The sequence below is a fragment of the Mustela lutreola genome, chromosome 6 (assembly GCF_030435805.1).
Source record: "Mustela lutreola isolate mMusLut2 chromosome 6, mMusLut2.pri, whole genome shotgun sequence".
Classification (NCBI taxonomy): Eukaryota; Metazoa; Chordata; class Mammalia; order Carnivora; family Mustelidae; genus Mustela; species Mustela lutreola.
This window is the reverse complement of record NC_081295.1, coordinates 156,047,657-156,071,933: the sequence shown is the minus strand read 5'-3', so window position 1 is coordinate 156,071,933 and position 24,277 is coordinate 156,047,657. Positions and strand designations below refer to the sequence as shown.

The window sequence follows — 24,277 nt, the reverse complement described above, 5'->3', positions numbered from 1 at the left end:
CTCTGTGCTGTGGAGTCACCACCTTGCACTAAAGTCGATGTTCAGTCAAGGTCAGGACAGGTGACAGATAGCCCCTCACAATGGGCAACAGGAGGAGCATGTTCTAAAGAAGCAGAGATCAGAATATTGATTATTTTCATCTAAAGGCACTTGAAAAATAGTAGATGCAAGAAGGGTGCTCTGACCTTCCCTTTCCTTCCTTCCAAAAAGCAGGAGATAAAATTCCCATGGGAAAGGTGCCCCTTCCTGTCCTAGGAGGAAAGAGCATTCTTCTCCCCAGAGATGGGAACTGAGATGGAGAGAGATCTGTGAAAGTGGACCTTGTTAAAATAACTTTCATCTTCCTTCAGCTTCCCTCTACCATTCAAGTCACTGTTCCATAATTTCCTCTTTTCGCGTAACTCAGGCTGTACATACACAGGTCTAACCACTTCTTTGGGTCTTCGTGTTCTTGTGAAGACTGCAGAGCATATGGAAAGTAAAATTTGTATTGTTTTTCTCCCGATAATTTTACTTTCCCTACACATTGGTGTTGGGAAGCAACTTTAAGTATGTAAAATACACAAACTCGACCAGAAAATATTTGAAACCATTTAATACCTTTTTTTTTTTTTTTTTTTTTTTTAATTTTAAAAACTCCAAGTGCTTGGTTGCAACAAGACTGACTGACTCTGGTTGATCCAACATGAAAGGTGATGTTTTAAGGGGTAGATGACCACGTCCTGGGGAGGGCTATGGAACCAGGCCTGACGACTCTCAGGTGCAAAACTTGAAACCATGTTTGGAATCATTCCAGGTACTGAGGTCACAGAGGCCACCACTCAGCGTGTACTTGATGCCCTGGAAGCCATGGCTGCTGTTACTGCCAAAGTCTGGATCCTTCTTTCAGCTCCTCTCCCAGCGGAAGTGAAGCTCTGGTCTCTACTGTCCCATCCTGCAATTCTGAAGGGAAGTCTTTCGAAGGGGACACTGATCCACGGAGCCAGGCCACATGGCTCCATTTTAGATGTGAGGGTGGCTAGACCGTTGTTGGGAAGCCTGGGCACGTGAAGTCCGTTCTAACCTGGCAACCACACAAATGGTTGGATGGAGAGAATACATAGATCACTAGTTTACAAACTTTTTGTCCTACAAGTTCTGCAGTAAAAGACCAAACCAAACCAAACCATATATACTTGAAACTAAAATGTTATGACGTGATATTTTCATTTATTATATGAGATGGTGTTTTGATCTTTTCTTTATATTATATTATACTATTTTTTAAAAAGTCCACATCAATGGATATGATGTAGGAAAGATTAGGGCTTGAAGCAGATGGCCAAGAAAGAGTTCTTGAGATATCTTTGGTGCAAAACCAGTGATTTTTTTTTTAAAGATTTTGTTTATTCATTTGACAGACAGAGATGACAAGTAGGCAGAGAAGCAGGCAGAGAGAGAGGAGGAAGCAGGTTGCCTGCCGAGCAGAGAGCCCGAAACAGTGATTCTCTTAGAGCATAGGAAGAGGACCTGTGGGCAGAAAGAACTGCGCCAGGGTTGCGAGGAGTGGCTCTTTACATAGGTTCATGTCGGGAGGGGGTTAGGGATAGCGTAAGTCTTGAGTTTCCAAGACCTAGCTATTGTTAGGAAACAGTAAAAACTCAGTCATGAGACTCTTCAGATGTATATCAGCGGGTCATATGCTTAGAGGATGATTGCCAACGTGTATCTTGGGGTGGGGGAAGTAGAGATAAAGGAGGTTTCCAAAGAAATTTTTATATGTTAAAGTGGACTTGCAAGATCCTGGAGGTCAGGCTATGATTGCCTTTTGCCCTTAGTAAAGTATTAATATTGAGGCAGCTGAGTTCCTAAAAAGGAAGGTCACTCTGCCTGTTTGAAGAACTTGTGAAAGGGCCGTAGGTAGTAAGGAAATATCATTTTTCTTCTGCCTTTGTTTCCCACAACAGAGGCAGGTAAATCAGAACGTTAAACTTGTATTCAGAAGGGCAGTTAATAAATCTGAATAAATGTACCATTTTGACTCACAGTAAGTTCATTTGGATTAACTTGGATGATTAAGTATTTTCATAATATCTCTGTTGCAATAACTATTTTTCATACTGTATCAGTGAATATGCTAAAAACATAATACCATACATTTTTAGGAAAGTGAATACACTGTATTTTAGGAAATACATTGTAGTTTAGGAAAGTAAATGCAATTCATACATTGTAGAAAAGATCAACCCTAGTTATAGGACTAAAGAAATATTTTTTGTTTTGTTTTTTTCAAGTAGGCTGCACACCCAGCATGGAACCCAACATGGGGCTTGAACCCATGATCCTGAGCTCAAGACCCGAGCTGAGATAAAAAATTGGACACCCACCCAACTGAGCCACCCAGGCACCCCAAGAAATAGTTTCTTTGGCATCATACTTAAACCAGATATGGACCCCCCCCCCCCCACCAAATTGCTGCTAATCCCTCTTTTATATTCTTTCTCTTATAACCCATGCAAGAAAAGTAAAGCTTAGGAATTCTATCGCAACATATGACTATTTCATTAAATAGTGATAGAAATCAGGCTCACTTTGATTACATAGGAGCCTATGACAGTGGCATTTTTGTGAGAAAATTTTGGGTAAAATTATCCTCTTTGAAAGGTGGACATTAAAATAAAGACCTGTGAGAACAGGAAACAGGAGGAATCTTTATTTTAGACATCCAGATTGGGAATCATTAAATTATTTTTATTACGAATTGAGGGTTTACAATCTGTATCTAAAAGTCTGCAATAGCCCTTTGTAGCCACAAGCCCGACATTTGTGTCAAGGAAAATTGTGAGAGGAAAAAGCTCCAGGGGAGCAGATAAAATTATTAAAGGAGAGGAATTCATATAAAAGTTTACTTGTGGCCTCTGATAGCTTATCCATTCCACTGAATCATTTAGTCATTGCACAAATATTTACTAAGTGAGTAGTAGGTGCTGGTCATTACCTGGGTCCTGAGAATGTCAAAATGAAGATACTGTCCACGCCTTCAAGACATCTGGAGAGCTGTATAAGTGTGTGGCAGCTATTTAGCCGGATAGGAAACTATGAAGCTGGGTTAGGTACATGTGTGGAGCACATGTGTTGGAACGTCAGGAAGTCCTAGGCACTGATTTTGCCTGGATAATCAGGTGAAGTTTTCCAGCAGGAAACTTAAATGAGGGAAGGGGATGGGGATCTGCCACCCCACGCTATGCGACCTTATGGGTTAACTTTGTGCTCAAGGCATTTGAATGTCCTGGGATCGAGCCCCACATCAGGCTCTCTGCTCAGCAGGGAGCCTGTTTCCTCCCCTCTCTCTGCCTATTTGTAATCTGTCTGTCAAATAAATAAATAAATGAAAATCTAAAAAAAAAAAAAAAAGCAGATCCTCTGAAAAATAAGGGATGTTGTCATACATCCTGTCCTAGGGAGCGACACTTGTCTCTTGCCAGAAATGAGAGGTCGGTACCACACCTCGACAGACTTTGCCAAAAACATTAATATCTGCCATCTATCCTTTTGGGGCCCATTTATCTTTCCAAAGTCATTTGCTTTTCCATAAGAGCCTTTCTTCCCTTCTGCAGGTGTTAGGAGAACCAGTGAAGGCTTTTTATTTTTTGTGGTTTTGCCTAGATGGGGTAATGAAATGTGCACATCACTGAAGTCTCTGCAGCAGGTGGAGGGATGGTGGGGGGCGGGGGCTGGGAGTGGGGGATACAGGCGAAGATCTGGCAGGAACCTGTGGTTCACAGAAGAGTAGAGAGGCTCAGGCTGGGAGGCCATGTGCAAGAGGAAGAATGTCGCTCTACCCTTTCCGGGTGTCTGGCTGAGCCTGAGAATGAAGCTGACATAAAACAGTTTAACAAGAGAAAAGCTTACACGTGGTACTGAATACTTCTATGTGCTGGTGGGGGTCTTCACAGGCAAATGAAGCCCCCAAAAGTGGTTAGGCCTAAGAGCTTATACACTATGTTGAACAAAGAGCAGTAGGTTGGGATGGCCTCTTGGGACACCTTTCAGTTGATACACAGCTCCTTCCTCAGTGCCTGGATGTCCCACCACATATGGAAGAGTCTGGAAGAGATGACTCAGGGAGGATCTTCAGACTGATGGGAAGAGGGCACAAGTTTGTTCATTGGGAGGAATTGGGCCCCCAAAGCAAAGTAAGTGTCATGGAGAATCTGGGTCAGGAAGAAAGGCACCGCACAACCCTGTGAAGAGAATGCAAAGGGAGGAGGGATGCACAGGGTCGGTCAGAGCAGAGATGTTTAGTGTTATTTTGGATTTGCCGATTAGGTCACTGGAAAGGGTATTTTTAGTTAATGGTGCAAAAGTCATATAATCATGAAGAATGACTAAGATGTGGATACTCCAGATTACTTGGAGGTTTAACACCGTAAGGACGTAGTAATTGATGGAGGTCTTAAGGGCTCATTTTCTCCAGCATCCAGTGGCCCAAAGCCGTCTTCAGGTAGGGAGGGCAGATTCTGAAAGTTACAAAATGAGCAGAGCTTAAAGACCACCTCTTCTGCCAGCCTGGTGGGAAGAAGGGAGGGAGGAGGTCCTAGGTGGAAAGGCCAGAACAGTTGAGGAGGGAGGCAGGCAGGCAGGCCTGGAGGCTACAAGCCTCACCTCTCCTGCCTGGGTTTCGCTGAACGTGGCCATCTCTGGGCACCAACTGCCAATGGCTGTGGAGCTGCCTCCACAAACCCAAGGACAAGACACGTGTTTAGAGTCCAAAATAAGAAACACCGGAGAAGTAGCGAGTGATACAAGTCTTCCCGGAACAGCTCTTCTTGTGACCAAGTGGTTGGTCCTGAGAAGGACCTTTGTTGGGGAAGGCAGCGAGGCTGTTGCTCCGGGAGCTGCAGCCAAGCTTAGCCCCCGAAGCCGTAGAGGGTGCGGCCCTGGCGCTTGAGCGCGTAGACCACGTCCATGGCCGTGACCGTCTTGCGCTTGGCGTGCTCCGTGTAGGTGACGGCGTCGCGGATCACGTTCTCCAGGAACACCTTGAGCACCCCGCGGGTCTCCTCGTAGATGAGGCCGGAGATGCGCTTGACGCCGCCGCGCCGGGCCAGCCGCCGGATGGCGGGCTTGGTGATGCCCTGGATGTTGTCGCGCAGCACCTTGCGGTGGCGCTTGGCGCCGCCCTTGCCCAGGCCCTTCCCGCCTTTGCCGCGACCAGACATGATAAGCTGCAAGTGACTGTCACTCTGCAATACCGACGCTCTCCCTGCAGCACTTTATATACCAGTCCCGCGGACCTTTTAGGAAACTGAAACGCTGGAGGCGGGAACGAGCCCTCCCCTTCGCCTCCTCCCACTTTCCTGGGCGGGGCCGGGGCTAAGCGAGGGGAGGGGCGGGGAATGGGGACCGCATCTGACTCCGCTGTCCTTGCAGAGGCTGGAATCGCTGGTTTCTGCGACTTGTCCTGTGCCTGTGGGGTTTCTAAGATCAATGATATTGTATAAATCTCTTCACCTCTTTTTAAATCATGTATATTAAAAAAGGAGGCAGTGACGTTACGGTTGTCCATAAAAGCGAGGGATAGCAGAGTGAAGGTAAAAAAAAAAAAGCAAGTATTAATGCTTACAATTTTAATAACACTTACTTAAATTGGGCAGATCAGGGAATATTCCCCTTTGGCAGAACATATATACTTTGGTGGTTTTCAGCATTCCTGATAAAAAGGAAACTCTAGGAAGGGGAGGAAATGTTAATTGAATTTCCACACTTTGCTCCCAAAATTTAAAGCACCATTTGCATTGTAGAGATGAAGAATTCCAGGCTCAGAGACCCAATCTTGTTTTAATAAGTGGTATTGTTGGGGTAGAGCTGGGGTCTTCTGATTCTGGTCTTATGATCTTGTCACCTACCACTGATCTATGTCAGCAAAACATTGATGATGTATCATGCTGTGTAAAAGTTTGCAGATCAACAGCATTTATAATATAGATGCTAATAAGCTGAAATACTGTCCAAGTGCAAAGAGTCACAGAATTAATGTTCTGTACATAGATATGCTTATTATTATATGCAAATGCCAGTATTTTCTCATTCCGTACATTCATATTAAGTGCCTCCCTTCTGTCTAGTATAAAAGGTAATTAAAAAAAAATCCTTCTCTGCTGGTACTTATAGTATAGGCAGTCAGGAGATTATGAATTTTCCTTAGTCAGATACTGTTTGAAATTTAGCTTAGTTACAGTTACGTGCAGACTGAAGATGCAGTGATCTCCCATGCACCAAAGAAGAGTCACCAATTCATTCATTCATTCTACAACTTAGGGTCTAGTACATGCAAAGATCAATGTACAAATATCAGATTTACAAAGATGATCATATAGGATATACAAAATCGAATTTGGAAGTTTGTGTCAGTATTGTCCTTCACAGAAAATAAAATGAGTTCTAGTTCTCCTTGGAGTTTCATGTGGGTCTCAGATGAGACCATCTGATAGGAGGAAATTAAAATAGATGCGTTTTCTCATGACCCTCCCAAACATGTGTGATTCTAACACAGTGCTCTCTCTGCTGTAGAGCCCTTAAGTTGTCTTCACTCTTTTTGGTATACATTTGATATTTATTTACAGTCACTTTTGTCCTTAAGCTTTTGAAATTACTGAATTTTGGTACATGTAAGTACAGCCGCCACCGACTGGCCTGTGCTACCCAGATCTCTCACAGTGGTTTACTGGGATGAGAGGGAGGTGGACAGCAAAATTGGGAGAACGTAAGTTCCTGAATGAACTATCCATCACTCATCCAACTGTGGTTTTTCTGTTATTTCTACATCTATAAAATAAATGGTAGAAGTTTCAGTCCAATGCAAAATCAATTATCTTAAGATATATACAGACTGAGGCTTCACAAGTAAGGAACACTACTTTTTTTGTGCTAACCAAAGTAATAGGTGGAGCCTATCAAGTTCACAGTCCCTTAGGACAAGCCAGCTTTCCACAATCTTGTTTATGTTACACTTAGGATAAATACCTGGGTCTCAGGCCATAGCCTTGAGTATACGTAGCTAAACCCCATCCTTCTACAAACATGTGGGGAAGAACTTTTCAGGTGGAATCAAGTCTCAATTATTGCCCTCCAGGAAGGGCAGAAATCACCTACAGTGAAGGAAATAGCACCAAGTTCTTCTCACTTATTGAAACCTCCATAGCCCTAGAAACCAGTAAGAGCTGTACAAGAATGGAACAGTGGCATCTGCTGTGGGAGGTGTCACCTACCTTAACTTGGGGAACAATTCTCCAATCGTTTTCAATTGGGGAATTGTTCAATTGGGGACTTTTCAAAAACTGATGTTTTGACTACAATGATGACCAACACTGTAAAGTTTCAGAAATCTGAGTTTTAACTCTATCTTTAGGTCTGGTTAATACTAGCCTCTGCTCTGAAAAGGGATAGGGCTTTTGCAATGTCTGGGACCACTGCTGTTGACACTGATGCCACCAAGGAAGACAAACAGCCCTTCGTAGACACACATGAAACGCCTGCTTAGGGAGAATTCTGTGCCACAGAGCCAATCCTGTATGTGTTCTGTCTATACACAAATGCATGTTTGGCTTTTAACATGAACTCGAGTCCCAGAGGCCTCGTTTCAGTCCATGCCCATCAATAAATGACTATTTACAACCAGGCCAAAGGACTTTTGTGGAATTAGTTAAGCATTGAGAGATGACATTTTCAAAATTGATGATCCTATCTTGGATTTATTTGAAAAAATTCTTAAGTTATCATGGAATGTAAGCCAGTACACCAAAATTTTTGGAAATAGGGGTATTTGTTAGAAGAGAGCTAACACCAAAACACTGTTCTTGTTTATTTGTCTTAACAAGCATAGAGTTCAATTTATTTAGAAGATAGCATTAAATTTTTGCTTCATTATTCAACACTTACCTAATTTCATTAGGTCTGTTGTGTTGCAAACCAACAGGAATGCAGTAAAGTGGGTCACGTTGGCTGAGAAATGTTTGTTCTATTTCTTAGGTGGAAACATTTAGCCAAATAATTGAGGTTGTGACAGCCTAGTTCATATTCTGTTAGTAGAAAGCCCAGGGAACATTATGAGAATTCAGAAAGAGTGATATAAATGAGAAGAATAAATTTTTCTTTCTAATCTTGTGTCCCTACTGGCAATGTTGGAAAAGAGCCAAATAAAATCTGTACTTGAAATATAATTTTTAAATACAGGATATATATACAAAATTCTATGCTAAGTATTGGGGGGAACATATCTTATGGACAGGGTGTCACTAAGTAATTTCCAGTTATAAGGAGATGGGTTTTAAATACATGAGTTTGTGTTTTTCAGCTCCTAACTAGTAAAATGAGGTAGAAGTACCATTCTAAGGCTTCATAATTCACTTTCCCTCCTTGTAGATTTGGTGGTTGATCTCTAGTGCCAGTTCCAGGTCTGACAAATTTATTCTACCACTATTTTAGGAAAGTTGCCATTTAGAACTTTTTATGTGAAAAAGGAATGGAACTTCCTTGCTCCTCCTCCCCCTTCCTCAAAAGTTTAAATTTCCTAAACACGGGGATCAAACACAGTCTACACACAGGTCACTGTAATACTTAAAAATGAATCTATTAAAAAAATAGTTATCCATCTTGTCCGTAGAATTTTCTATCCCAGGGCCAATCCCCAAGGCTTCGTGCAAACAACTAGAGCAGAGCTGTGCTATTGCTCTTGCGAAAAAAGCGTCTTCCCTTGTATAGTTGAGTAAAAATGAGCTTATTTATATAAACCTACAAAGAAAAGAATGTGCAGAACAATGTCCTGAGAGACAGACGTGCAAAGGAAAGAGAGAGAAATAGTATTTTTAAGGAAAATCTGAAAGTTGTCTCAATGTGACCGAGGTCTTAAAGAGAGTTGGGGGAATCGGCAAAGTTTCAGGGTACTGGTTTTGAAACTACGTATAGCAAATAAGGCAGGAATGAAGCCCGAAGACTCTTGGATCCATTTCCCCCAAATCTCTAATTATTTCATGCCCGGATTTCTTACATTTTTCTTCTTTTTCGAGGGGAAAGAAACACAGCCACACTGCAGAGCCGAGGAGCCCTTCTGAGCAGCGCGGCGCACGGCCCAGGCGACCAATCACCACTCAGCCGCTCTCTATATAAAGCCGCGGCCGCCGGGCTCCCGGCCACGCCGTTCTGACAGTTTGAGCGTACTTTTTGTCTTTGTTGGCAAAGCAGAAAAATGTCGGAGACCGCGCCTGCCGCTCCTGCTGCTCCCGCACCTGCAGAGAAAACACCTGTCAAGAAAAAGGCGAAGAAAACGGGTGTTGCTGCCGCCAAGCGCAAGGCGTCCGGGCCCCCGGTGTCCGAGCTCATCACCAAAGCCGTCGCCGCGTCCAAGGAGCGCAGCGGCGTGTCCCTGGCGGCGCTCAAGAAGGCGCTGGCGGCCGCCGGCTACGACGTGGAGAAGAACAACAGCCGCATCAAGCTGGGCCTCAAGAGCCTGGTGAGCAAGGGCACCCTGGTGCAGACCAAGGGCACCGGCGCCTCGGGCTCCTTCAAGCTCAACAAGAAGGCGGCCTCCGGCGAGGCCAAGCCCAAGGCCAAGAAGGCGGGCGCGGCCAAGCCCAAGAAGGCGGCCGGGGCGGCCAAGAAGCCCAAGAAGGCCGCGGGGGCCAGCGCCCCCAAGAAGAGCGCCAAGAAGACCCCAAAGAAGGCGAAGAAGCCCGCGGCGGCGGCTGTCGCCAAGAAAGTGGCCAAGAGTCCGAAGAAGGCTAAGGCTGCCAAGCCCAAGAAGGCGGCCAAGAGCCCAGCCAAGGCCAAAACCCCGAAGCCCAAGGCGGCCAAGCCTAAAACCGCCAAGCCCAAGGCGACAAAGGGAAAGAAGGCGGCGCCTAAGAAGAAGTAAAAAATCGTAGCGGGATGTCCTGCTTTGGAAATCTCAAAGGCTCTTTTCAGAGCCACCCACTTCTATCAGGCAAAAGAGCTTAGTAACTAACTAGTAAGTAAGTTTACTTTGAAAATTCACCTGTCCTGTTCTCTCGGCATGTAGCACGTTTGCACGTTCGCAGTCTCCCGAGGTTTTTTAAATTTTTCCGCCGGAGTCTGATTGGCTTTCACTGAAAGCGACGGGTCTTTTTTTTTTAGCGCGCACCGGGCAGCTTGGCCGGAAATAGCTGGATTTTAGCCATTTCGGGTCACAGTTCTCCTAGGAGCAATTTGGTGGCTCTGAAAAGAGCCTTTGGGAAGAAATAACTGTTGAAAGCCTTCACTTTCCCTTGGCCTTGTGGTGGCTCTCGGTCTTCTTGGGCAGCAGCACGGCCTGGATGTTGGGCAGCACGCCGCCCTGCGCGATGGTGACGCGGCCCAGCAGCTTGTTGAGCTCCTCGTCGTTGCGGATGGCCAGCTGCAGGTGGCGCGGGATGATGCGCGTCTTCTTGTTGTCGCGCGCCGCGTTGCCCGCCAGCTCCAGGATCTCGGCCGTCAGGTACTCGAGCACGGCCGCCAGGTACACGGGCGCGCCGGCCCCGACCCGCTCCGAGTAGTTGCCCTTGCGGAGCAGGCGGTGCACGCGGCCCACCGGGAACTGCAGACCCGCCCGCGACGAGCGCGTCTTGGCCTTGGCGCGCGCCTTGCCGCCCTGCTTCCCGCGTCCGGACATTTTAGAGAAGAAAATGTAATCCTCGAGGTAGTCTGGGGAAGGGGTTTCTGAAGTCTGGCTGTTCGGTAAGATTTCCTTTCCCATTGGTTTGCAGCGGCTGTTGAGAGTTAGCCAATCAAAGGTACTCTTGGCTTACGTGTGGTCTAGAGAAAGAAAATACTTCACCAATTAGAGGTTGAGATATTAGAAGTTGTGTATATTGTGAAGCAATGGAGAATCTTGAATTCTTTTCCGTGATCACCTGGAGTCCTCCTTTGGGGGGCTCTTCACGGTATTCATCGCTAAAGCTGCATAATTATTTCCAACCCTGATTCTAAGGAATAGAAAACAAGGTAAACGTCACCTCTGATGGCTTATAATTCATCCTCCTTGCCAGATCCCCTAGATTGTTGAGAGGTTCCAGGGGCCCGTGGTTTGCTGTGGAATATTTCTGCCGAATATGCAAGGAATAGGAAAAGAGTAACGATAAAAGAAAGAGTTCTCTTTTGGCTCCGTGTTTGGCTAGAAAGTTCCAGGAGTTGAGGTGGTCCGGGCAAAATAAATGAGTCCTAGATGGGTTCATCTGGATGTTTTGTTCCCAGGACTGAGGTCTTTTTATTTTTATTTCTTATTTCAGGGAAGTCCACTTAATTTTACTGGAAAATTTTGGCAAAAATTTGAGTCCTTCAGATCATTATGGGTCTGCAAACCTGGATGGGGAAACATTTTGTTTTTATTTTCATAAAGTATAAATGTTGTTTAGCATTTCCTTCAATTGTGTGTGTAGGCTGCTAATCACAATGGATTTTGCAAGTGCATGTGGCTTTTTCAGAGGTTTTGAAAAACCTCCGGGGACTGGGAATGTGCAGCCGTGCTACATGCAAGTGGCAAGCACAGATGCTTTCTCATCACTTAAGTATTGCAGATATGTTGAAATAAAGTTTACATTTATTCTGAACTCTTGACATTGACGTTCATTATTCTACCTGCTTCTTCTAGTTATATATGCTCTTAATGAAACATTATTATATGCACATATTTTAATGAAATACACGTGGATAACAGTTTTAATGTTGCTTTCTTACCCTGTATGCTTTACGTATTGAGAAGGTGACTATAGGTTTCCCCAGACTATCCAAATATAGTAGGAAAGAAGTCATAGACTGGTGAGCATATCTCCAGTGCGCACAGAGATTCCTCATAGTTTAAATACCTTTTCACTTAATTTCTTTGTTTGCAGCATCCTTCTCCCATGCTTATTGGTTAATAACTTATTGAAATTGACTACTTAAACTTTCCCACAATAGGTGCTATAGCCTATGAGTATCTGTCTAGCTCTTCGAAGTAGGAGTTTGTTTTGCTCAATTGAACTTGCAGACTCTAATTTCTTCTTTCCATTAAGAGTCCAAAAAACCTTTGACAGTGGCTTGTTTGAAAATGAGATCTGGATAAATTGAGGGAATGTGAAATTTATTTATTTTCCATCTCCCCAAACTTTTGTTACAGTCAGATCATGACTCTAGAAGTCATCTGTGTTCTGTACCAGGAAGATGAGGGAGCAGGAAACTCATTCCCAGTCACCATTTAGTCACATCCCTGGATGGTCTCCCTATGAGGGTCTCTTGAAATACTCATGCTTGGGTTTCTGATGCTTGTTTGTTGCACAAAGTTGGTCCCACCAACCACAGTGGCAAAACCCCAGGTTTAGAAAAACCAATAGATTGATGCTTGAGGATGGCAAAACCTCAGACAGGAGCCTGTGTGAGTAGTTCTTTCTAAGCCGCACTACCCAATCAATCAATCAACAAATCATATCAGTCGATCCACTGGTTGTCTTAGCATGGCATGTGGGAAGTGCATGTTCAAATTTTCTTAAAGGCGGGAGGGTACTTATGCACATGGTGTAGGTCTGTGGCACAAGTAAGTTTTAGGACCAGGCTCAAGGAACCGCTTTCTGCTCTCTGCTTAGTAATCACCCGACTCTTTAGAGCTAGAGGAGGCACAGTGAATTCACGGCACTGCGTTGAGGCAATGATTATTCCTGGTTAGTCACTAAATCAGGTTGATGTTTAAAGAGTCTAGGCCACCGACACTTTCTCCTTTCTTACATGCTCCTTCTCTCATACTTGGGATGATATTGTTTCCTAACCAGCTTCCTAGTTCTAGTGCTCCAGCCCCTAATTCCTCAATTCTGATCATTCTGTAACATGTCTTAGGAATAGAGTCCCTGGTTTCCCATGGCCTTTGGTTCAAGTGAGAACTTTGTAGTCTTTTCTCATCATAATACATTCTGCTTGCATTAATTAACACTAATAACAACTCACGTTCACCTTTCAATGCCTTATTTGTTTCTTTGTTTTCTTTTCTTTCTTTTTCTTTAGATTTCATTCATTTATTTGACAGATCACAAGTAGGCAGAAAGACAGTCAGAGAGAGAGAGGAGGAAGCAGGCTCTCTGAGGAGCAGAGAGCCCGATGTGGGGCTTGATCCCAGGACCCCAAGATCTTAAACCGAGCCGAAGGCAGAGGCCTTAACCCACCGAGCCACCCAGGCGCCCCTCTTTTTTTTTTCCAAACAAATTGTTCACTGCCATTTCCTTCTTTCGTCTCTACCTGGGGGAGTTTTTCCAATTCTGTTTCAACTTCCATCTCCATAAGTAAATTCCCTTAGTTAAAAAGTCTTCTCATATGTGTTTTGATGATATTTAACTGGGGGGTGCCATTATTATTAATGGCAAATTCATTCACATGCTCCTATTTTTTTCGCTCATTAAATTATACCTTGGCATGTTATTCTTCTTTGTCTCATTTTCCCACTTCTCTAAGTGTGTGTTTTTAATTGACTGAGGGGTTTGGTTTGTTTGTTTGTTTGTTTGTTTGTTTTGTTTTATTTTCCCATCATGAGAAGTGTACTTTTTAATACTCATCCCCTAACCAAATCCCCTCTGGTAACTATCAGTTTGTTCTTTATAGTTAAGAGTCTGTTTCTTGGTTTCTCCTTATCTCCTACCCCCCTTTGCTCTTTTATTTCATTTCTTAAATGCCACATATGAGTGAGATCGTATGGTATTTGCCTTTCTTTGACTGACTTATTTCGCTTAGTGTTACACTCTCTAGCTCCGTCCAGGTTGTTGCAAACGGCAAGATTGTATTCTTTTTTATGGCCAAGTTATATCCCATCGTGTGTATGTGTGTAATTTTATTTATTTATTTGACAGAGAGAGAGAGATCACAAACAGGCAGAGAGAAGGGGAAGCAGGATCCCTGCTGAGCAGAGAGCCAGATGCGGGGCTTGATCCCAGAACCCTGAGATCAGGACCTGAGCCAAAGGCAGAGGCCTAACCCACTGAGCCACCCAGGTGCCCCACCATTGTGTTTATATCTATACCACTTCTTCTTTATCCATTCATCAGCTGATGATGGACACTTGAGCTATTTCCATAATTTGGCAATTGTAAATGATGCTGCAGTAAACATAGGGGTGCACGTATCCCTTTGAGTTAATGTTTTCATAGTTTTTGGATACTCAGTAGTATGCTTATTGGGTTGCATTCTCTTTTTAATGTTTGAGGAAGCTAGATAGTGGTGCACTGTGGTGTAGCAGTTCCCATTCCGACCAACAGTGCATGAGTGCATGAGACAGTGCACCGTTTTCTGCACATTCTCGCCTCTACCTATTGTTTCTTATCTTTTTATTTTTAGCCATTTTTATAGAAGTGAAGTGATTATCTCATTAGAATGGACTGAGTTTTTAATTCTGTCCAATAGGTGAGATCCCCAGATATTAAGCAGATTGAGTAATTTTGTTTTCTGTTTTTCTATGTGGGAAGCCAAGAATACTAAATCTCTCTGCCCCTTTTACATCCTTATTCCCCTTTGTTGCCTTATACATTATTTCCCTTACTTCCTGAAGTATGTTGCCCCATGTGTTGGGGCTACTACAAAAAGAAAACAAAAAATATTTATAGTTTTTAATGGTAAAAAAGTCTCTTGATATCAAATATCAATATTTACCCATGGTCAGATGTGGTAGGTTGGGAATGCAGAATGAAATGGAATTTCTGAATTGTGTTGACTTTTAGTCATCATAGACAACCATGTTAGCCTGAAATGGATCTACAACTTTGTGTACCAGTAGGTACATATGAAATGTGACCTGAATCATATTTGTGCTTCTTCTCCTATAAAGTAAACATTTACTTAGAAAATTGATAACAAGTACTACTACTCAATGTATACCTTTTAAAATTAAAAAAAAAATATATTGTGTGTGTATGTGTGTATGTGTCTTAAACATGAATGTGTTTGAATGCTGAACAGAAAGTCTAGAAATTTTCATAGTCACGTTATATTTTTACTGTGCATTGGTTATATCTTTTTGCAGCTGGCTGTTATAATTATAGTATAGTAGAACCTCACAATCATATAGGACCCTGTAAATTTTCAAAATCATTCCATTTCCTTTACCAGTTATGAAAAAATTAAGATAAAGATGTCAGTCTTCCTCTGGCAGCTTTTCCTAAGAATAAAGCCCTCAGGGATAAGGGATGTTAGGGTTAGGGTTAGGGTTAATTAATATAGTAATGCCTAATAGAAGAGGTTTTGGCTTTCCCCCTTATCTGAAACCTTCTTCAGTTTTCTTATCTGTAAAGCAGTAATAGAATAATAATTGTATAAAATAGATAATATTAGTAGATTGTGATTGAACTGTCCTTATATTTTGGAGCTTTAATACCTGACTTCTGGCAATTTGTGACCCACTAATTAAATTTATTTCTACTTTGGAAAATTATATATTAAAATTACGTGAACTTAATTAATCTTTAATTTCTGTAATCAATAATGTACCAAACAGTAATCTATTTCTACATTTTTTTAAAAAAGATTTTTATTAATTAATTTATTTGACAGCTGGAGATCACAAATAGGCAGAGAAGCAGGCAGAGAGAGAGGAGGAAGCAGGCTCCCCGCTGAGCAGAGAGCCTGATGCTGGGCTTGATCCCAGGACCCTGGGATCATGACCTGAACCAAAGGCAGAGGCTTTAACCCACTGAGACCCCCAGGAACCCCTATTCCTCCATTTTTTTAAAGATTTTATTTATTTGAGAGAGAAAGAGCATGAGTAGGGGTGAGGGGCATGGGCAGAGGGAGAAGCAGACTCTGTGCTGAGCAAGGAGCCTGATGTTGGACTTGATTCCACGACCCTGGGATCATGACATGACCTCAGCCAAAGGCAGACATTTAATGGACTGAGCAACATAGGCACCCGTTTTTTCCAATAATTTTAATTTTTTTGTTTTGTTATTTTAAAGTATTTTGTTTATTTATTGATGAGAGACAAACAGAGAGGCAGATGGAGAGGCAGAAGCAGGCTCCCTGTGGAGCAGGGAACCAGAAGCAGGGCTCGACTCCAGGACTCTAGGACCATGACCTGAGCTGAAAGCAGTTGCATAGCAGACTGAGCCACCCAGGCACCCTAATTTTTTATTTTAAAGTCCAATTTAAGTATAAAAAATTCTGAGCATTTGTTTTAGGCAAAGGACCATTCCAGATGTTTTATACCTTCCAAATAGCATTTAAAGATATGACAAAATGTTTTTTTGTGGTCATCATGTCCTCATGTCTTAACAACCAATATTGGTGAGAGAGAAATACACATTAAAAAACTGACTGTGCTAGAATCTTAAAGACAGTACAGGATTTGGGAAACCACAGTCCAGCATGAATGTCTTTATCCAACATTACAAGTATGCAATACTCCAGTGCTTTCAGTTATGGAGAGCTACACTCTTTTCCGTAGAGACCTAGAATCCCTATTCCCACGTTCCCAAGTCTCAATGTCGTTCAGAGTTCCAAGAACAAATATTTCTTCTATAAAACCTCCAGGACTTCTCACTATGGCTAACTTGTCTGTGTACCTTATTTTCTGCTTTGTCTCTGTTAAATGTACGACCTGTCTAATCTCTTTCCTTTGTGATCCTTTGAGGGGAAAAAGCCCATAAAAAAATTGACAGAGGCTTCTTAATTCTATAGTCAAGGATAACTTCTCCCATCTCCAAAGCTAAATTTCCTGAAGCATATAAATAGATGAAATCCTTCCAAATGGCATAGATTATCCCAATTAGCAAATATCCTTCTACATTTCCAAATAACTGGCCGAATGGTTTCAGAAGAGGATTCCCAATTTCCTTTCTATTGGGCTACCAGTTTAAAAACTGAGGAACCTGTTATTTCCATGGGAAAGGATTATCTGTTGAATGAGTAATAACAGAAAACTGTTTTGTTATAGGGATAGAGAACAGATTATCTTCTGCAAGAAAACTATCCAGCTTCTAAAGGATGGTCATGTTTTAGGGACAAATATGAGGTACTCTCGTGAGATTTAATCTAGAGCATAATATAGAGAGTTTAGGAAAACTGAAAGAGCCTCTTTTAAGAATATCAGTTAAGGGGCAGCTGGCTGGCTCAAAGGATGTGATTCTTGATCTCCATCTCAGGATGGTAAATTCCAGCCAGCCCACAACTGGGTGTATACATTACTGAAATTAAATCTTAACAACAACAACAACAACAACAACAACAATAAAGTGTCACTAACGGGGATCCGAATCCTGTGTTCTTCACTCCCAGTGGTACTTTCTGAGCCCCATTCAAGCTGCTCTCCTTGGTTGCTTAGCCTGTAATAGAGACCCCAGTGAAGAGGGAGGCCAAGAAGCCTGCAGGGAAAGCTGAGGTCTTTACCTATCCCCCTCCCCACCCCCCAGCTAATAACCAAAGAGTTGGCCCCCTATAAAAGGCATTGGAGTATATCCTTGATCACCCTCCTCAAGGTCCTGGCGGTCTCTAGGGAGTTGGGCCCCAGATTATGTTCGGCAAAGGGCAGACCAAGTATTCTGGCCCCTTGGGTTCGTGCGTGTTCAACAAGGCAACCTCTGGGACAGATATCTGGAAACCTTGAATTGTTAGTCGAAGGCTGTCTAGTTCCCAAAAGCCACTAACGGGTCAACCCTTGCAACTGCCCGAAAAAGTTAACTTCGAAGAGGGCACAGACTGTAAGAACCAAGAAAACATCCACCATAGAAAAGATGAAATTAGTTATATCTAAAGGTTAGGATAAAGCTAATAAACCTGAAAACCAAAACCTGAATGTACTATGCCTGCGTTTAAAATAAAGAAAAGCAGATATTTAAAGTAAAACTGCGGAATTAGTATTTGAAATCCCACAGAAGACCGCTAGTTTTTAGAGAGAATTTAATTATACCACGGTCCTCAAAGGCCTTTCAGAAATGTGCCTAGCTGGTGCTGGGTCTTTATGGAAGAATAAATGGAGTGCCACGGCATCTGTCTTAGAATAGGTGGTTGGCTCTGAAAAGAGCCTTTGGGTTTCAAGTTGGCATAAAGTCAGCAAGTCAAATTTAGGCCCTCTCGCCGCGGATGCGGCGCGCCAGCTGGATGTCCTTGGGCATGATGGTGACGCGCTTGGCGTGGATGGCGCACAGGTTGGTGTCCTCGAAGAGCCCCACCAGGTAGGCCTCGCACGCCTCCTGCAGCGCCATGACGGCCGAGCTCTGGAAGCGCAGGTCGGTCTTGAAGTCCTGCGCGATCTCGCGCACCAGCCGCTGGAACGGCAGCTTGCGGATCAGCAGCTCGAGCTGGTGGACTTCTGGTAGCGCCGGATCTCGCGCAGGGCCACCGTGCCGGGCCGGTAGCGGTGCGGCTTCTTCACGCCGCCGGTGGCCGGCGCGCTCTTGCGGGCCGCCTTGGTGGCCAGCTGCTTGCGCGGGGCCTTGCCGCCGGTCGACTTGCGCGCCGTCTGCTTCGTGCGAGCCATTGCCTCACTTGAGCTGTAAAAAAAAAAAAAAAAAAAAAAAAAAAAATCCGAGTTAGTCCTCGGCCCTGCTTTTATACAGGAGCAGAATCGCTCTGATTGGATCGTGGTGACCCAGGAGTAGACGGAGGCCTGGTTCCGGAAGTGCACGACTGACCCGTCATTGGCTCAGCGGATCCGCGCTCGTTTCCGATTGGCCGATGTCAACTCGCCGCCATCTTCCCAGCCCCCTTTAACAAAATTCTTTTCCCAGTTACTTTGTTTCATCGATGGTGCTTCAGAACTCGTTAATCACCGTTACGCAAAATTTTGAAATTTTCTTCTGTTTAGCTAGATAAAATAGATTATGTTCGAAAGAGAAAGGGCTTTAGAATTTCTCTTAAGAAACGTCCGCCATTTTCTGCGGGTACCCCGTGACCGTCTGGGGGGTATTTCCTTATTTGCCAATTCCCCTGTATCTCTTGAGTTCGTTATCCTTACAGGAAACATCTGGCTCATTGTAGCATCGTCTCCTAGGACATGGTGTTAATTCATAAAGAATTTCATTATTTCAGGATTCACGTATGAATATTGCGGTGTCCCGGAGCCCCGGGCTCTTTAATACCGGGTCTGACTCATGGCGGTGATTGGGCTGTGCTGTTTGGTTTTTGAGGAATTAAAAATGTCAGCCCGGGTGTAATTGCGGGGGAGATGTCCTGAGGAAAAGGTTTCCAATGGGATACGATGAAAAAGACGGCGACGATCGAGTCTTCAGATGTATTTCTTAACAATACTGTCTTGCATCTCGGGATTCTCGCTGGAAGAGACCCGAGGAGCCCTGGACGATTTGTGACGAAGCCAAAGAAGCTAAAGGACGACTGGACTGGGCTCGATAGTAGCATTTCCTTCCCTGGTTTTGCCTCCAAATTCGAAGATTTCTGCTTATTTTCCAAAATTTAAAAATAAGTTTTTTTTTTGGGAGGGGTGTGTGTGTGTGTGCACTTATAGTAATCCAGCTGTATTGTAAATCAACCTATCGGAGTCCTTTAAAGCGTTTGTTTATTCGTCCAATAAAAACAGCCGGTTTGGTTTTCCTAATTTACAGACTAGTAAGTTACTGGCCAGTTTTGGTCCAATGACCAAACCTTCGTTTGCATATATTTGCTAGAAACATTCGGGAATTTTTAGTCCCGATCCCCCCCTTTTTTTTCTTTTTTAAATTTTTTTCATTTTTTCTTTTCTATTTCTCTAGCTTCGGGGTTACCATGCTGTAAACTGCTAAATCCAACCCCGCCCCCGAAGAAGGGCTCCGAGAAGGCGGTGACCAAGGCGCAGAAGAAGGATGGCAAGAAGCGCAAACGCAGCCGCAAGGAGAGCTACTCGGTGTACGTGTACAAGGTGCTGAAGCAGGTGCACCCCGACACCGGCATCTCGTCCAAGGCCATGGGCATCATGAACTCGTTCGTCAATGATCTCTTCGAGCGCATCGCAGGCGAGGCGTCACGCCTGCAAGCGCTCGACCATCACGTTCAGGGAGATGCAGAAGGTGTGCTGTGGGCCTCCTGCTGCCCGGGGAGCTGGCCAAGCACGCCGTGTCCTAGGGCACCAAGGCCCTCACCAAGTACACTAGCGCCAAGTGAAAGTCTTCCTATATTTGGCTATATAAAATCTCTTTTTAGAGCCACTCACTTTTTGCATATTGAGAGCAGTAATAAAAAATATTCTCAGCATTCTTTGATAGTATGCATGGATTTGGGGGAATGTTTACGTAGGCTCTAAAGGGCAGTCTGGTTTTTGTGCTTCGTTCATTACTTTTTAAATTTGTCCTTCTGTTTCGTCTACTCGTTTAAATTTTAAAATTATTTTGTAGTTGGTGTCTGGAGCTTAAAGTTGCCTACAGTTAAATATATGTCCTTGGGTTATTTGCTTTAAATGCAAAGCCCGCATTATAACAATATAATTTTATGTATTTCATTAACGTTAGTCATGTAATGAAGTTATTTTCAAAGGACACCATGTCTCACTTAGTCGTCATAGAATAGATATTGAACTAGGCCTTAAGAATTACTGGATCCTATAATTTTAATTTTAACTACTAATATCGACTGCTTCAAAAATACTTCTTCAAATTTACAATAACAATTTTAAAATTCACTTTGCCTTTGCTATTGATGTAATCAATTGTATAGCGTGTTGAGTTGGTTTTTGAAACCCTAATTTTGATCTACTTTCATTTTTTGTTTTTATTCCCCTCACTTACTTCTGTATTCATTTAGACCAAACCAAATGAAACCAAACCAAAAACAAAAAAACAAAAGTAAAACGAAGCAAACAAACAAAAAAACAGTAGGAAAAGATCTGGGTTTGTAGGGCTCACACAAGATATGGATGGAAACCAACGGGTTTCATGTGTTAATTATTTCAACATAGACAGCTTGTTTTCTTGCTGCTGAAAGTAAAATGACTTAGATGTATTGTTGAGTCCATGCCAAGGTTGATGGGCTTGATATCAGTGAGGCCTGCAAGGCCTGATGGATGTATGTGCCGGTTCAGTGTTGGGGATATGTATGAAGCTTTATATAGTCGTGAAAGGGAATGTTTCCACTATAGGGTCCCCTCCCCCTTTCCCTTTTTAAAATGTGTTTCTTCCATTAATAATGATTGCAGTTTCAGTTCTTCAGTTCTTCATATGTTATTTTAGATGGAACATGGATTGTGGAAGAGGCTAAGCATGTTGGCTCACTCGCTTAGTTATCTATTGCTGCATAACAGATGACCTTGAATTTACTAGCCTGAAACAACCCACATGTAGTATGTGACAGTTTCTGTGGGTCTGGGCATGGTGTAGCTGAGTCCTATATATGGAGATATTAGCTAGGTTAGAGGTGTCTTGGATGCTTGAGTGGGAAAATATCTTCCAAACTCACTGGGTGGCTGAATTCTTTTCTTTGTGGTTGTAGTGATGAGGGAGCAGGAGGCTGGCTGAGGACAAAGCAAGAGCTGGCGCCTTGCACACCCCCCCCCCCCTTTCATCTGCTCCCCTCCATAGGTGTAGCATTCCTCAGGCACCCCTGACTGCCATAAAATGATAAATAGTTAACTTGCTGAGATCATAATCCTGCAAGACAGGAGTCTCCCTTGGTTTGCAAATGTCCTTGAGATTACAACAAAGAAGTTACCTTATCAATAGCCCAATTTCCAAAGACACAGAACTCAGTTCCTCAAGCCTAATGTCACCCTCCCCTCCATAAAAACCGAAGGAGGTGGAGGTAGAAGGAAAAGTAAATAAAGTTAAATTTCTTTTAAACTTAAATCTCATTAACAAGGATGCTTGATAGCAGGAATGTAACATTCCACCAGGAGACTCTCAATTGTTTTACTTGATAGCAACTAAGCCTTCAATATCCTGATAGTATTCTTTGCCCCAATAGCCCTTCTGAACACCCCTTTGTCCTCACCTACCCAACTCCTGTGTATATAACCAACCACTCCTAACAACCTGGGGCAGCAGCAGCTCTTCCTGCCCACGGGTCCTGTCCCCGTGCTTTAATAAACCACCATTTTGCACCAATGACGTCTTAAGAATTCTTTCTTTAGTCGTTGGCTCCGAACCTCCTCACCCCACCGAACCTGACTTAGGTTCTGGGACTTCATCAGTAGGAGTGACTATTCCATTTTCTTTCTTGTTGGCTGTTGGCTGAAAGGCTTGTAGGCTGTTAGTTGGAGGCCTCCTTTAATTCCTAAAGAGGGCCCCCGCCCATTTCTTGTCATTTGGGCCTGCCAGCATGGATACTTGGACTATCAAAGTCAGCATGTAACAATTGAGGAAGACATGTTACCTAATACACTTAACATGGTAGAGAACCTCATTATTTACAGAAAATTCCATCTCATCATCTCTGCCATCACAAATCATGTCCACACTCAGGCTAGATCACAGAAGGGTGAACACCAGGAGGGAACCCTGGGAACCGCTCTAGTAGCCATCATCATAGGATGATGGCAGGAAGAATACCAGCCATCTAAGAACCCAAAGAAAGTAAACTAAATAATGGTTCCCCCCTTTCCCCTGCCCCTACATTATCCTGGTTCAATTTGCCTGCAGAGAGGAAAAACCGTGCTAAGAGGTAAGGAGACAGGCTACAAATATCCTAAAATGCTTTGAAATAGGCTACTACCAGTGACTTTCCCTTGAAGCCAAGACCACAGAAGATAATTTGCCTGGTCATTATTTTGGAGGATGCTTGTCCCGCCTTTCCTTTGCAAGTACGTACATGTGAGAATATATCATGTGGCTGAGTCCCAGGATAGGGCTAGGAGCCTGTGCTCCTCCCTTTTTTGATTTAAAGCTGAGAAACCAGAGGATTTGTGAGATGAATTAACATTGTTGCTTTTATTATAGAATATCTGTTATCTATTGCTGGGAATAGGGGAATATGTGTGAATAGGGAATATGTGTGAAAAGGCATAACCCCCAAATCTTTGTGGCTTAAAAATACTTTATTGGGGGCGCCTGGGTGGCTCAGTTGGTTAAGAGACTGCCTTTGGTACAGGTCATTATCCCACAGTACTGGGATGGAGTCCCACATAGTGTTCTCTGCTCAGCGGGGAGTCTCGTTCTCCCTCACCCTCTGCCAGTCACTCCCCCACTAGTGCGCGTGCGCTCTTTCTCCCTATGTCAAATAGTCATAAAAAAATACTTTATTGGTAATCAGTTTACATAATCCAAACATAAATAGTTTATGGGGGAGAAAAGTACCCGTTTGCCACCTAGGCCTAACACTATGTGCCTTTACTGGTAGAGCTCAGTCGGAGCTTCTCATGGAACCCTTTCCTAGAGTTGCAAAACTACGGGCTGATGTGGCTAAACTTCCAAAGAGAATGGAGTTGATTGAACAGGCTAATATAGTATTACAGACGTTTTCTTCAGTATCAAGCTTTACTCCCAGAAAATAGTTAAGTTGATTTTACCAAGTCTAACCTATGAGAATGTGAGGCTTATTTGCATCACTAAATCATGCTTAGGAAATTGTAAAAGACAGAAGGAATTTCCAGTAAACTAGTATGACTTCGTTAAAATTTTAGAAAACCTCATGTTGGCAAAGCCTAGTATTGAAACTTTAGTAAATCTGAACAATTACCGAGTTTCAGTAACAAGGTAACACCTTTTAATTCTTGCTGCGGAGAAAGGCGAATAAAGCCGAGTGTCAGTACACTCATGTCACCAGCTCCTTCAAATGAAAGAGTGTGTGGCCCTGAAAAGGGCCTTTAGGATTTTCACAGAAACCAAACCCGAGGGCAGAGGCTCAGCCCCCGAAGCCGTAGAGGGTGCGGCCCTGGCGCTTGAGCGCGTAGACCACGTCCATGGCCGTGACCGTCTTGCGCTTGGCGTGCTCCGTGTAGGTGACGGCGTCGCGGATCACGTTCTCCAGGAACACCTTGAGCACCCCGCGGGTCTCCTCGTAGATGAGGCCGGAGATGCGCTTGACGCCGCCGCGCCGGGCCAGCCGCCGGATGGCGGGCTTGGTGATGCCCTGGATGTTGTCGCGCAGCACCTTGCGGTGGCGCTTGGCGCCGCCCTTGCCCAGGCCTTTCCCGCCTTTGCCACGACCAGACATTTCGCTCCAGGTAAGAGAACAAAGAGCAGCAAGACTTGCATTAACTTATAGCCCTGTGGCGGACCTTGTTGAGAACCAGGACGGAGGCTGGGCTTGGTGGGGGAGGGGAAGGGAGGGGCGCGGGAACCCGCGGGTTTTCCCCGCCCACTACCGCGAGCCCGGCTGTGCGCCGGGCGGGGCCCTCCCTGTTCCTTCCCTGAATTCTCTGAAGCTTTGGGTAAGGCCTGGA

At 43.8% G+C, this 24,277-nt stretch overlaps 3 protein-coding genes across 3 annotated transcripts; 1 reads left to right on the top strand and 2 right to left on the bottom strand.

Moving 5' to 3' along the window:
- Positions 1-4,845: 4,845 nt before the first annotated feature.
- LOC131833052 (uncharacterized) lies at positions 4,846-24,053 on the bottom strand. The gene is given in 6 exon segments (XM_059176305.1): positions 4,846-5,217; positions 18,121-18,275; positions 18,278-18,461; positions 21,913-21,929; positions 23,081-23,103; positions 23,766-24,053. Coding segments are annotated over 6 exon segments (990 nt in total). The 5' UTR covers positions 24,049-24,053; the 3' UTR covers positions 4,846-4,889.
- LOC131832995 (histone H1.3) lies at positions 9,158-11,582 on the top strand. Its single transcript, XM_059176242.1, has one exon. The coding sequence runs from the start codon at positions 9,227-9,229 to the stop codon at positions 9,890-9,892; it is 666 nt and encodes a 221-aa protein (XP_059032225.1). The 5' UTR covers positions 9,158-9,226; the 3' UTR covers positions 9,893-11,582.
- On the bottom strand, positions 10,253-10,645 carry LOC131833001 (histone H2A type 1-B). Its single transcript, XM_059176248.1, has one exon. It carries the CDS (start codon positions 10,643-10,645, stop codon positions 10,253-10,255), a length of 393 nt encoding a protein of 130 aa, XP_059032231.1.
- Positions 24,054-24,277: the final 224 nt, after the last annotated feature.

Coding starts and splice junctions, on each gene's coding strand:
- LOC131832995 (XM_059176242.1), top strand. CDS start 9,227: ATGTCGGAGACCGCGCCTGCCGCTCCTGCTGCTCCCGCACCTGCAGAG.
- LOC131833001 (XM_059176248.1), bottom strand. CDS start 10,645: ATGTCCGGACGCGGGAAGCAGGGCGGCAAGGCGCGCGCCAAGGCCAAG.